This window comes from Buteo buteo, chromosome 3, assembly GCF_964188355.1.
Source record: "Buteo buteo chromosome 3, bButBut1.hap1.1, whole genome shotgun sequence".
Lineage (NCBI taxonomy): Eukaryota > Metazoa > Chordata > Aves > Accipitriformes > Accipitridae > Buteo > Buteo buteo.
This window is the reverse complement of record NC_134173.1, coordinates 32270082-32284930: the sequence shown is the minus strand read 5'-3', so window position 1 is coordinate 32284930 and position 14849 is coordinate 32270082. Positions and strand designations below refer to the sequence as shown.

The following is a 14849-nucleotide window of genomic DNA, read 5'->3' as shown; positions in this document are numbered from 1 at the left end:
GAAGAGAAGCTTCAGGGGGATCTTATCCATACTCTTTTCAGTGGTCCCCAGTCAAAGGACAAGATGCAGTGGGCACAAATTGGAATACAAGAAATTACATTTAAACATAAGAAAAAACTTCTTCATTCTATGGGTGATCAAATACTGGAATGAGCTGTCCGGGGGGGGCGCGGGGGGGGGGGGGGGGGGAGTCTCCATCCTTGGAGACACTTAAACCTCACTCAACTGCATATAGTCCTGGGCAAGTGACCCTGCTTTGAGCAAAGGGTTCGGACTGGATGATCTCAGAAGTGCCTTCCCACCTCTGCTGTTCTGTGAGAACTTCTGTTACAGCAAGCTCTGATTTTAGGTCAGTGCAGAGTTCAATTAAAATTTTTTGTGAACAGTATTGCAGTTGCTTCAGTTAGCACCTGGATAACTTTTTGTACCTGCCCATATAACACTAGCAGAGATGGGAAAAATAAATTCACAGTTGAAAGACAAATTATTTTGTTCTTGTACTGAAATAAGTTGGATGAACCAGCTTTGAAATGCATTACAGGTTTCTATCTATTGTGCTCCAGAAACAATTACTAGTCAGTCCATCATAATTAAATATGTCCCCACCAATTTCAGCTTCACTATTCTTTTTGCTTAAGATGTAAGTTTTACAAACAGATGTACACTTCTGCAATTTAAAACAGTGGATGTTGGCACTATGCAGGTTTTGGGTACAACAAAGCTAGGCTGCAAATTCCAGGTCACACTACAACACAAGCACAGTCTTGCAGACAAGAGACCTATTTAATGTTTAGAGAGAAATCTTCCTTGAAGCTATATGAGTAATTAGTACGCCATTAAATATTAATGTAAAATTCCAAGAAAACACGTGCATGAATACAGTGTGGACATGCATGAGGATGGCATGACAGCAATGGAAGCCCTGAGCAAGCATGAGACTTGGCTGAGCCCTCATAACCACTGCTTCAGTGGAATTTGGGAATCACTCGCAGTCTATCTTCAGTCAAATTAAAGGATTTCATAAAATGAATGTTCCTGGCTCATGCCACAGGAAAAAAAAACAACAAAAAAAACCAAACCAAGAGGCCAGAGCTAGCAATTTCTTCATGAGCTAAAGAAAAAACTCCCCACCCACTTAAAACAAATGAGTGAGCACAGTAGATTAATTAATATTCACGCACGCTTATTGTTGCAGCAACACTGGGATGCAAGAAACTGCTCAATTTAGGGATGCTTAATGGCATAAGTGATGACAAATGATGCTTAATGGGAATGAAATGACCTCAGACAAAATCTGACTCTACTTTCAGCATCCCACCGCTGCCTAATTATTTTGTGGTACTAACTTCCCCTGGGTGGCAGGACTCCTCTGTCCCCTCAGCTCTCCATACCTCCACTGCTGCTGGCTACAGTACAGTCTGATCCGCTCTACTCTGATCATCACTGCCAGTCAGCTGGCAAAGAGAAGTGTGTACAAATACTTGAAACTGAAGCACCTTTTACAAATTTCAACAGAGCAATACAAGCAAAAAAATACAATGGAGTCTATTTGTCAGATGAAAAAGTTTTGCTGATGGCATGACTCCCTCAGGTCATCTTTAATAGAAGGAAATTTGACAGATAGGAACTAACCACAGCCTCTTCTCCATCATAAATGAAGACTCTTCTTTAGATTTAAAACCACCAGCATTTTGATGGCAACTAGTAACTGTTCTCAACTGAAACCCCTATTTTCTCTAGAAACATCTTCAAGCCTGTAAGCATTCATCTTCAATGGAGGAGACCATTCCACATAGGCTTAACAGAAGAATACAATTTGAAATTTGAAATGCTCTTTAAAATCTGCATTTTCTAAAATTCAACTGTTTGCTTAGCTATAAGGAGAAAGCAGCCTCAAAAGGAAAATCTGAAAGAAAATATGTGAAGAAATTCATATTGAAATACAAAAGATCATGCAAAAATTTGAGCAACACAGACATTCAAACCACACCCACAGTACACTGAAAATTAAGACAGCAATTCAAATTTCACCACTGTTTTTCAATCACAATCTTCTTTCTAGAAAAAAGGCCCTGGCTCCCACACTACAAGCAGCATTGGTTTGTGGTCTAAATTCTCGGGGTCAGTGGGTTTAAAAATTAAAACTCTCCTCAAGCTGGCAGAGGAGGTATGTGTCTGTATTAAGGCTGAGCCACTTTCTTCTCCACCTCCCAGGCCAGCACTGTCACTGCACATGCTGTTCTCATCGGCTAGTACAATTCCTTGGCCTCGTATGAACTAGGCACAAAAGCATTTTCAGTTTGTTGCCCCGCAGCTCTTCCCATGTCCAGCTCTGCCACGTTGTCCTGGAGCACTGTGCCACCACGAGCAGAGGTTGCCATCACCAATACCAGCTACCTGCCACCTGGGGAAAAAGGTGGCATGTTTTGGTGGACAGCAAAAAAAAAAAAAGCATTAGAAGGAGTTCTCTAGTCCCCCAGGAGTCCTAATCATATCACTAGCTGCTAAAATAAAGACTGGTTTTGTTGAGTATTTTTATCTCTCAAAATTAATTTACAGCCTATCTGCCACAGTAGGATATACCATTTCCCTAAAGAAAACAGGTATTTTTCTTGCATAATTGGCTCTTCGATGCCATGCACATTATATATAAAGCATTCGTGCACAAACAGTTCATTCTGCCCTGGTTATTTTCCCTGTCATAGCGTGAGTATTTTTAGCCCTCATGTGATCCTCCAGTATTTTCCAGCTCTGCTTTAGTCATCCTGCTCTCACTGAATATTTCAAACTAAAATGTGTAACAGCCTTCGGATCTACGAACCCCTTGCATTTTTAGCTTACATGTTAATAATTAATTTTATTAAGCTGTCTTTTACCCATGTATTTTTGACACCCCACACCCATACACAAAGCAGCGCTCTGTGGATTTGTTCTGACATACAGGAATACTTACGTAAGACACTAAGCTAAAATCCTGACAACCTGATCATAATTTTCAATTTGATCAGATGAAGGTTCTTCTGCTATTTTCCACAGGGAGCATTAGAACTGGCACAAACAACAATGCCCTAATATTTTAATCCCTTACCATGATTTTGACTCTACATCTGTAGGCTGTTTACCACTGCATTAGAGAAGAGCAGAGGCTGTAGGAGATCGAAAGCCAGCTCAGGGCTGGCAGATGGCATTATATCTAAAAGCAGCTGTGGTGCTGCTGGCAGGGAGCCTGCAGTGGTGGTCTGTGCTGCTGGCTCCACTCCTCGAAGGATGAAAACATACTCGTTCCCCCAGCAGGGAGCTGCATTTACCTGGCAAATCCTTGCTGCTCCTACTCTTTCTAGAAGCAGCCTTTTACATGTGTTACCAAAGCCATCAACCTGCTGTACCGCTGTCAGCTCGGCAACAAATCGGATCTGTCTCTCAAGGAAGAGGCAAGGCAACGCGAGGGTGGCACAGCAGATTAGTTGTAGGGACCTATTTACGCTTCCATTTCCGAGCTGCATTATCCTTGACCTGCACTGACTCCTCAGTTGGATTGCCTTTGGAAGGGGTAGGGCCATGGCTGCTGGCCTGCTCCCCAATTAACACAAAGCCCAGTGCATTTTCAGATTTCTTGAGTTTTGGGTAGTTTTAAAAGCATTTTTTTAAAATGAAATAAAGACCAAACTCTGCATTTGCAGAGATATAGGTAAATACCCATGTATAGGTACAGAAAGGAACTAGCTGATACTATGGGTCTTGTCAAGCTTTAGCATCAGATTAAAATAACAAAAATAATTCTTAACTCATGCCAGTACCTTTTTGGGTAAGCTTTCAGAGCAGTCCTTAAGGATTTGACCACTTCCTTGTTAACTGAAAAGACATACCTTAGTCTACCTCTGAAAATACAGTTTAGAACAGAGTGTTATAAAGCAATAATGAATAATTAAAGAGATCAGCACCTCCTAAATCACTCAAAAACAAAACTCTGGCAAAGGGCACTGGAAAAATTATTCCGTAGAACAACAGGAATCATCTGAAATGCATATGAAACTACTATTAGCTAAATAAAGTATTCCTTTAGAAATTTATATATTTGATCAATTTAGGCAGATTTAAAAGTCTTTCAAAACCAAAAATATAGTATGAATGAGTCCCCATATATCTGCTTGCTCCTGACACTAAACAATAGATGCATACATTTAGGTATGTCCACTGCATGCTGTTTAAAACCTTTTGGATTATGCTGAATGATCTTCTTGGTTATTTTCTCTCAATACTGCTTCTGTTTTGTTAATGAACTGAAACAAGGCAGTACTAATATTTCAAAGCTTAAGTGTTAATGTAGAGCAAATCACACAAATTAAAAATGACATTAAAAAAATTTACAAAAAAGAGACAAACTACTGTGGCAAACTGCTACAGATGCTGGCAAATGCTTGCTGCATTGGTGTACGAGGTTATGGCATCAAGCAGCCCACAATGTTTACTGCTCCCACAACAAAGTCAGTGGAAGTACAGCTGTGCTCAAAACTCAGCCAATTCACTGAAGAGGCAGGAAAGAAGCATAACAAAATAATCAACATAAAAGTCATAGATAGCAGTTTAAACTATGCCACCTGATGTTGTACTTACTCATGGGCGTATATTCCCTCTTTGGGCTTATATCGTTAAGGAAGATGAAGCTCCAGATGGGGTGGGGAATTCTTAACCTGCTTCAGGAGAACTCAAGAGACCTTCTGTTTTGCCCTTTTCATATAAATGGCTAAACTTGTTTTGTTCACATGGGCATATTATGGCTGCTGTAACAACTGTTATGAATACTCTTTCATTTCCAGCTAAGTGTGCGCATGCACAAGACAGAGGTACAGAAGCACATCTTTCATTGCAATTTCCCAACTACCCAGGACTCGCTTCCACATCATCTCGGTTTACTCCCAAACAGCAGATGAGGCACACACAAGCTTGCAGATGCATACAACACTCCTCCCAGAGTGTCCTCTATCAACAGGCACCCAGTAAGAGCTCAAATCGTTTCAAGCAACCAGGCTACATGACGTGGTGAGGTGAGGCACAAAGGCACAATACATGAGTGAAATGAAAATGTGCTCACTCAGAAATTGAATAAACCTATGAATGACTGACACCTAACTGAAATAGTCCTATTCTAAAATGCAAGCAGAAATAAAAGCTAGAACTCTCAATTCACCTAGCATCATGTAATGTCTACACCCCCCCCTCCTCAGCTCAACAGAAATTAAACTAGCATCCTGCCTGTCATACTTCTGGACAATACTTAAGTTAATAATGAAGGAAGCTTTCCACGAAAAATCTAACTCTTGCAGCCACAGGATCTTACCAAAACCCATCACACTGTATCTCAGTTGTCCTATTCCATACAAGGGCTGGGAAGCTACAGGACATGCTCTTCACACAACCAGCAACACAACATGAGATCACTGCATTATCCTCCATATCAGCTGGCTGGTTTCACTCCAGTAGCTATTCTATTTCTCTAGAATTGTCACCTCCACAGCTTTAATTTGGATGACACATTTGTGACTTTGGTAAAAACACACCATCTGCAAGAAGAATTACCAAGCATGGTAAAGTCTGTATTTAATACAAGTGTCTTCTCCAATTTCTTAACTGGACAACATTGTGACATTAGCACTTGGGTGTTTTTGTTTTCAAAGGGAGTGCAAGACATCACATGGGAAATTATAGTGTACCAGGCCCTGAAATTCAGAAGTTCAGACACAAGACACTGCAAAACAAAGATGTAAACAAGCTTTAGAAGCCCAGAGTAGCACTGGCCTGCTATTAGGTGCTCAATTTCCTGGAAGCACTAATGAGCTGAAGGCAGCTGGCCAAGTATGCCCCACTTTGACGTCAGAAGTGATCAGAGCAGAACACTGAAATCTGGGTGTGATTTCAGAGCGTAAGCCAGCCTAAAACTGAGTGTGTCTCATACCTGCCCCTTCCCTTTGCCAGCATTAGTGCGTATCTGAGCCCATGAGAAGATAGGTCACAGGTTTAAGCCAACTGAAAATTAATCCTTATTTAAGGAATAGGTTAGCATGAATAAGGTAAACTCAGGACAAACCAATAAAGGAATTAAGGGTGTGTGCATGTGTGTTTCTATAGGCATAAACCTATATGCGTACAGGCAATCAACCTCAGTAACACTTGTTTAGTGATTTATTTTTTTTTTTTAAATGGTAGCTGTTCTCCTGTTCACTTGACTTTCAGTTATCAAAAAATGGCATCTGCTTAGTGACCAGTCATGCCCATATTAGATAAACACCAAAGATCAGGCTTAGTTCTTTGGCCTGTTCCAGAAACACTGCTGTGATTTAATCCCAGTAGGCAGCTGAGCCCCCCACAGCTGCTCACTCACTGTCCCTATGGCAGGATGGGGGAGAGAATCGGAAGGGTAAAAGTGAGAAAACTCATGTGTTAAGATAAAGACAGTTTAATAGGTAAGGCAAAAGCCGCGCACGCAAGCAAAGCAAAACAAGGAATTCATTCACCACTTCCCATCGGCAGGCAAGTGCTCAGCCATCTCCATGAAAGCAGGGCTCCATCACGCCTAACGGTGACTTGAGAAGACAAATACCATCACTCCAAACGTGTCCCCCAGTTTCTTCTTTCCCTAGCTTTTACTGCCGAGATTGACTTCATATGGTCTGGGATATCCCTTTGGTCAGTTGAGGTCAGCTGTCACAGCTGTGTCCCCTCCAAATTTCTTGTGCTCCCCCAGCCTCCTCACTGGCAAGGCAATGTGATTAACAGAAAAGGCCTTGACACTGTGTAAGCACTGATCAGCAATAACTAAAACATCCCCATCTTATCAACACTGTTTTGGTAACAAATCCAAAACATAGACCCATACAATCTCCTATGAAGAAAGTTAACTTTATCTTAGCAAAACCCAGTACAAACACAAAATAAAAAGTTAGAAGACAGAGCTCTTTGAGAAAGAGCAATACTTGTACGTTGTTCACCTAAGAGGACTAGCGTACCTGAACAATAAGCACATATAAATAACACAAATAATTTAATTTTTTCCTTCTGGTCAGCTCTTAAGATTTGGAAGCATTTCACTCACCATAAAAAAATAAAAAAAGAAATCAGCCTGTGCTAGCAATTTCCTATAAGGGTGGAGGTGTGAGAAAGGAACACATTCCATTTAATGTTCTTGAATACACTTACACATACCATTTTCAGCAACAAGAAGGTTAAACGCCTTTGTCTCCACCATCAGACATCACTAGAATCCACATCATTTACATCAAGGATTCAGTGGAGGAGACCCTACGCTCAACAGGGCTGGGCCAAACTAGAACACACCACAAGAAGTTAACTTCTGCCATCTCAGATGCTAAGTCTATGAGACAAGGCAAAAAGAATGGCCCACCCACATGAGGAAATAGTTTTTAAATAGTATTTATGTAAAATTGATCACAGTTTATAGTTGTCTTCAGAGACAGAAATGGAATTCTTTAAGACGCAAAATACCTGCAGTTGGAGAGTTTGCATGGTGAGACTTTTTGGGCAGGTTGAAGATCTGTTCACCAGGATCCGGTGGGGGAAGAGCATCTTGGCCTTGTCGAGCTTCCACAGGATCATACTCCTTACCATCATAGTTAGCATCAAAGAACTTCTTAAACCATTGAATGAAATCTAAGTTGTCTTGGAAGCGCCCTTTGACCAGTTTTTCCACGGGAATTACCTGAAAGGCAGAATAAAGGTTCCAATAATATATCACTATCATTTTTAAATATAAAAATTACATATACACAATTATTTAAAAAAATCTAGCAACTATATCAGCATATATTCTTCTGCCATTGTTTCCTTTCTAAAAGAAAGGGAACTATGGTGGATTTGCAAGTGCTCTTAATAAGAAATAAAACCAAACCAAAACAAAGACCCAGCCTTTGAAGTGGCTATACAGTGGGTGTATGTCAGCCTTTGTAACTGCTCTTCCACAGAGTTACTCCTTTCTTATTGCAGTGACAGCCATGATGAATGAAGCTGTTCTGGGAGTAACACTATATTCAGCTAACTAGGGATTTTTGTTTTTAATGGACATGCTACAGTTGGGCATACTAAAAAATGAACAATTCTTCAAAAGGTCCAGACGGGAGTTTCTTGCTCTCTGTCCTACTGTTTGAACTACAAAAAACCCAGCAGCTTTTCCAAGACATGCTGAAGTTCAAACCAACCTACATTTTGGTAGTACATTTTCATCATACAAACTAACCCTGAGGTTTTAACCTTGTAATTTTTTTCCATTCCATATATAGCTATACATAGAACAGTTTGTGGACATGCAGAAGTTGACTAAAATGCCTATCAAGTTTTAGTAAAACAAAAGGCTATAAGGATGTCTCCATATCTATATCCTGCAAGTTTTTCACAGAAATGAAACCTCCAAAAAGAGTCCTGGGCTGATATTAGAGTGCTCAAGCTTCCCAGACACTGTGGGTAGACAGGGACTACAGCTGCAGAAGGAGGGTTGCCCTGCCTTGCTTAATTCATACAGCTGATTAAAGAGCCAAGTTAGATGGATCTTAATGCTTCCTGAATGCATTTAATTTTCAGCTGGAAAAAGGGTACCTAAAACCACTGCAATTTTAATTTCTTCTTCAAGGCTAAGCCAACTGGACAGCATTTTATAAGTCTATGATACTTCTACTTCTAGGATTAACGTAGCATTTTGCATGTCCTTTCAGGTTGTTCCATTTGTATCTTAATTCTACACTGAGATGGTATAGCAAGTTTGCTCTCTACAGAAAAACTGACAATGTCAACTTTATTAGGCTTTCCAGTGTTTCACTAGCAAATCAGACTGTAAATAGAAGCATCTGCAACATTTCAGGAAACAATGAAGGTTTTCCAGTGCTTTATGAAAGTCTTATGGGACTCTAGTAAGACTGTTTAAATTTCAGAATAAGGCAACACTAAAAGCCAAAGCAGAACCTTTGAAGGGTATACAGGTAGTACATCCGTGTAGAACTAAAAGTATGACAACATAACTTTCATTGTTCATTTTTATCAACACAGTTATTATATTGGTGAGTCTGTCGAACTCTCACATTTAAGTATAAACCGATACCTTATGGTTGAACAAGCCATTTTCTAAGAGATTTTCATTCTTAACTTTACAAGATCACATGTGCTGTCCAACCTATTGAATCTCTGGGTAAATTATTTCAGTTCTTGAATAATTTAAATTCCTTAAACCCTGTTTTGGACAGGAAACATGGAATACTTAGAAGAACAGCATATTTCCAAGTTATTTTGTAGGAAATTCAGGTCACCAGTAATTTTACTGTATCTAAAATTAAGGTTCACTGATGGTAAGGAATTTCCAACACATGGTATTTTATCAAAAGGGTCTCTGATATTAAGATATAACAAATTATGCTGCACAACTCCACAGCAGACACATGGACTCAATTTTCAGTTTGTACCTAAACGAAGCATGCCAAATTTCTTCCTTCGTGCCTAAATACCCTTTTCAGATGATGAAAGGTCAAGAACAGCTTCACATACAGCTTGTAACTCCAGTTCCAAGTCCAAGAGTTGAAAAACTGGACGTAAAGTATTTTGAGGTTTGTTTCCCCTATTTATTCATTTTACCCAGTTTATACAACTTTTGAAACTTGTAGTGACTGAAAAACAAATACAGAGTACCTACCTTATCCACATTCATTCTTTTAAATGATGCCTGCAGAAGTTTGAAGTTGTGAATGTACTCATGCTCCAGCTTTGCTTGAAACTTTACTTTCTTCAAGCTAATGCACCCTGGGAACAACATGTCCATGAACTGGCAGTAAGCTGCTCCTATAACAAGAGAATGCATTGATGTTAATTCAGATGCACCCACCTAAGACCAAATGGCATTTAATGTCATTAGACGAAAGCATGAGGAAGAAGCAACCATGCTGAACACATCTCTGCTGTAATTTAACCTCACACTATGCACCCAAGATCTACTGGTCTTACGTACATTGAGCAGTGCGATGTATTAAATGTGGTTTTTCTCCATTCAGTCTGGATGCATGATGCACTGTTGTGTACCATCTGAAGAACCACCATGACTACTGCAAAGTAAATCTTACTTCTATATAAAATGGATGTTCTTGGAGTCCCTATACACACTAGGACTGTCCATACTGTGAGAAGATCACAGTCAAAATGGAAATCTCTTTATAAGCTCCCTCAATCCTCACAGCCCCCTGAATTCAACCAAGCCAAGATCATCTTTCTTCCGGCACTTGTAACCGAATGCCTATCATGTCCAAGGCAATCATTTAAGATTATCTCAAACCATGACTTAAAAAAAAAGATTGTAGATCTCCAGCTTGTTAAAACATACTAGCCAGTTCCCACCCCTCTAAAACAAACATCCTTACTGATTTTCATCTCCTGAGAAAAGCATTAAATAAGCAGATTTAAGCATAGTCCACCCATAGATTTCAGAAGCTGGGCTGCCAGCTTTAGTTCTCACTCCAAACAGTAAGTTTTCCAAGTTCAACTTTGAGGGCTATCTGAACTTACGCAGTACTAGGTGTGGGGGGGGTGCCTGTGTGTGTGTGTGTGTGTGTGTGTATAACTAATCCAGCACAGAGCGGCAAGTATATGGAAAAATTTCTAAACGGTGTACTGAGTACATCTAATAGAGAAAGCCTTTTCTTGTATGCAGGGAGCTTCCTCCTACAAGATCATCATGTCACCACCATTTGCAAAATAAGTCTTTACTGTTGACACACTGAAGTGTTTGGAAATTAAGGATGAAAATGTTTGAGGAAATCAGAGGAAAACCAATTTCAGTTCTTCAGAAGAGAGTTTTCTACAAAATGCTTTATACTCAGCAAAGATTCAATGAAGTCCATTTCTGGAGCAGAGGGCTGTAGAATGTGCAGCCCCTGCGCTTGAGCATACAGGGCAGAGAAGTGATTGCCCAATTACTCCTGACAAGTTCAATTTCACTTCCACAAAAAGGAGTTTTGTGCATTTAGTGCAGATCAGTTTTGACAAACAAGTGTCCAGATCTCACCTAACAGCTTCAGCCCAGTATCAATGACAACGATTTTCATCAAAAAATAATTCTGCTGAGTGCTCATACAGAAACCAAATTAACAAAGCAGACACCTGGCTTGCCCAGTTTTACAGGAGAGGCAACAATAACTTTAAGACATTTTTCTCCATGGGTAGGCATGTGTTTTGACAGGAACAACTTTATGCATGAGGTACTTCTCATTCTCTGCATCCACTCAACCATCATACAAAGGGTTACAGAGCTTGTAACTTCCCCAAAAGAGAAGCAGAGTTGGAGAGTGGAGTCCAAAAAAAGTTTCCCAACATACTGATATGAGTTTTGCTATGGACTTAGAAAGATCAAGCTTTAGTGCTGAAAACCACTGCCATTTAAAAAAAAATTCTCTTTACGTTGCATAGTTTTGGGGGGCAGGGAGGAACATAAGAAAAATCTGATTTTCCAAGGACACCTTGTGCTTAGCTTTTTGCAATGGTTTTGATATGATTAAGAATCAAAGTAAAATATTCCCTAAAGGAAAAGGAGCCTTCTGGCAAGTTACAAACATCAGATGACAAATTTGCATCTTCGTATAGAAAGCTATATAAACACAATTAGTTATTCAAAACTCATCCTTAGCAAGAGAACTGGTAAATATGTGGCAACAGAAAAATGGCATTACAATTAAAAGCATGGATATACAGATAATGCATGGCTTGACTACATTTATTACTATTTAGTTTCATGCAAAAGGATTATTATGCAATCATTTCATGTTATAAATTGAATTTGTTCCTAACTGTCCTTTCATCCTCCCCATATCCCAATTATAAGCTTTACTCTGATATCTAAGTAATTGCCTGAAGGCCTTGAAAATGCACTGCGCAACCTTTCATCTAGATCCTTTTAGAAAACCAGAAGCCCAAAGTGTTCACATGAGATTTTCTCCTTCTGCTGGTAATGCAAATTCCTTCTGCATGCCTTTAGATAGAGTCGTACTAGGTTTAAGACTCTAGCTACGATAGTTCCTTGTGTTTTCTTCCCATCATGCTGGCAGTTGTTTCTTGCATTTGCCAGCCAGGAGGTGGTCCTGGGTCTGCACAACACTCAAGGGCAGAAAACACTGGACTACATCCATATGACAGCATGAACCTGGTCTCTGATACAACACTGAAAGCTGGCTGCCGGGCCATTTCCCCAACAGGAGGATTTTATTATGTTGGCAAACCCAATTCATTAAAATGCTCCTTCCTGAAGTACAGAGGCAACATACAAACACGGAGTGAACTAAACATTGTAAACAACAAAGAGAGGAAACTCTTCCCAACTCCCAAAAGGCAGAGACCTGCCTGCCACAGCAACAGGTGACAGTAAAAATATCATTACAGTCAACTGGGACTACCCGATTTTGGACATGGAAGTTATGTAAGCATTTAATACTATATAGGTATTTATTTATAATTTAAAATTTTACTCCCTAAAGCTTGTAGCTGTCACATTGCATTCGAATGCTAAACATCAGCGCAGCAGAATGGGGACGCTACTTTCTACACGGCCCATGGCTGAGATTTCCTGGAGGCAGCAGAAAGAGCAGCCCTACTTAAGTGATGCAAGCTTGCGATGCCTTTATCTCACAGCCATAGCATATAGACATGTGGTCCTTTGCGTACCGGACGTCACTTTAGGCCTATTCAATTTACTATACAACTGATGCTTCAATGCAGGTGCATGGGAAAGCAATATTTTTAACAGAATATAAAGAAAATGGCAGTAGAGATAATGACATCATGGCTTGTGACATACCTCTTGCATAATTTACATGTACAAAAGGATTTTTATGCCACTTATTTTTTTTCAAGATTTAAAAACTTCCCTACATTTTCTGGAAAAAAAACCCCAAACCCCAAACCTGAATAAAAAAAAAAAATTAAAACCAAAACCAAACCAAACCGAACCACAAAACCGTAACAAATCTATACAGAGGAGTTGAAAACATGCTACCTGTCTAGAATGGCTCTCACAATAAATCGGTCCCTCTATGACTGAAGATCTTTTATATGCATAAACATGCACACACATACACACAAACAGAAATAATTTGAAATCCATTCAAATGAAAGATGAAAACTATAGCTGGTAGCACTGCAGAAGAGGGATCAATGTTAAAAACCTCTTATCCTGTATTAGCTAACAAGCAATTCAGAATCACTGGCTAAAAGTCCTTTTGTGTTTTGATCTAGAATATTGATGCAGCCATTAGTTACAGAAGATATTCACAGGCCAGACTCCAAAACCAACCTGCAAACACGCTGTCCTGATTACACCCCCAGCAGCTGCTACTTTTGGCCTGATCAGTGAGCAGAAAGAGCCCATCAGCATCACAGAGTTTGCAGGTGTTTGCTGGGCTTCCCACACCAGGGTCAGGGCAGACCAGGCAGCAAACACCAGTGAGGGGACTGCACCCACGGGGCTGGGCAGGCAGGCAGCTGCCAGAAACAGGGAAGGGATGCTAGGGCAGAATTAAGATACAAAAGAACAAACTGAGAACTGAAAAGGTGGTTGTTTAAAGCTATTACAGTTAAAGAGTTTCGCCACATGCAGTGGGAAAGGTGAAAATTTCTACCACATCTATAAAAACAGAATACTTTTACAGCATTTTCAGAGTTGTAGATAATCTTTCACTAGTTCCCCCTTGCAGTAAACAATGCTGAACTTGTTCTAGTTTTTGTCCTATACTTTTCTTTCACTGCTTCTGTTTCCTTCCCAGACTGTCCATACTGACTTAGATTGCTCTGAAGCATATGCACTCTGCATCATTACAGATTTTCAGTTTTTCTCCTTTCTCCTCTTCCATCTGGAGGCTGATGAATCCACAAATGCAAACAAGTATTTTCTTGGTAATCAAAAATACTTCTGCTTCCAATTATTTAAAGCACAAGAATTTAAAGGAGATAACAAAGACAAGAGAATCCTGTTTGCTACAAGTTTCTACTGCTCAGTAAACCTCTTAGATTTCAGCTGGAGAGCAAGATTAGATCATTGGGGTTTTTAGCACTTATGTTTATATATTTATAAAAGGAAAAGGAAAATATTATTTGCAAACTAACTTCTTTAACTATACTACAGTTAGTATACTAATAAAATATTTAGTAGAAATACTGTAATATAAGCTCAGGTATTGCGAAGTTAATATTTGTCCCCTATAAGAGAAGTCAGGTCAATCCTTTGCAACGAGCGTCAGAAGACTCTGTCCCTCCCTGCTCATCCCTGCAATGTGTGGGAGCAAGATCCCAGAAAGTCACATAAAACCACACCAGCCAACATGGGAACACAAAGGGCCCATGAAAAGACAGGGACTATCTGTGTGGAGGGCTGCTTTATTTTCATTCTGACATCCAAGCCACAGCAAAAGGAGCTCAGGGCTACACTAGAAATTTGCTATAAATGCTTTGTAAGAATTTTGTTCTAAAATGGCATGCAATTCAGGTTTAAACCTTTTAACCAGGCCTCAGTTTGACTTTCACATACTCAGTTTTTGAAAAATCCCATTTGGGAAAATGTCTGACTGTACCTTTTTCTGTAATTAGAATTTTGTGTGTGTATGTTTGCTTTAAGGAAAGATCTTTCAGATAACCTAAGAACATTTATCTAGTCACATTAGATACATTCCTTCAAATTATTCACTCCCTCCAAAGCTGCAAGAACCTGACCATGCATTTGGAAAATACGGGATGATTTGTATGCGTATTAGTCATCAGTACTTCACTAGAGCAGTTGTTGCTAACATGGATGGGAAACTGCACACACCCGGTACTTCTGT

General features: G+C 39.7%; 1 protein-coding gene across 2 annotated transcripts in view; it reads right to left on the bottom strand.

Moving 5' to 3' along the window:
* Nucleotides 1-14849, bottom strand: part of MAPRE2 (microtubule associated protein RP/EB family member 2) — a 59158-nt gene that overhangs the window by 17070 nt on the left and 27239 nt on the right. For both annotated transcript variants that reach the window (XM_075023256.1, XM_075023257.1), the window contains 2 exons: nucleotides 9689-9834; nucleotides 7501-7714 (listed from right to left, as the gene is read on the bottom strand). In XM_075023256.1, coding sequence (XP_074879357.1) covers nucleotides 7501-7714; nucleotides 9689-9834 — 360 coding nt within the window. The remainder of the gene's footprint in view (nucleotides 1-7500; nucleotides 7715-9688; nucleotides 9835-14849) is intronic.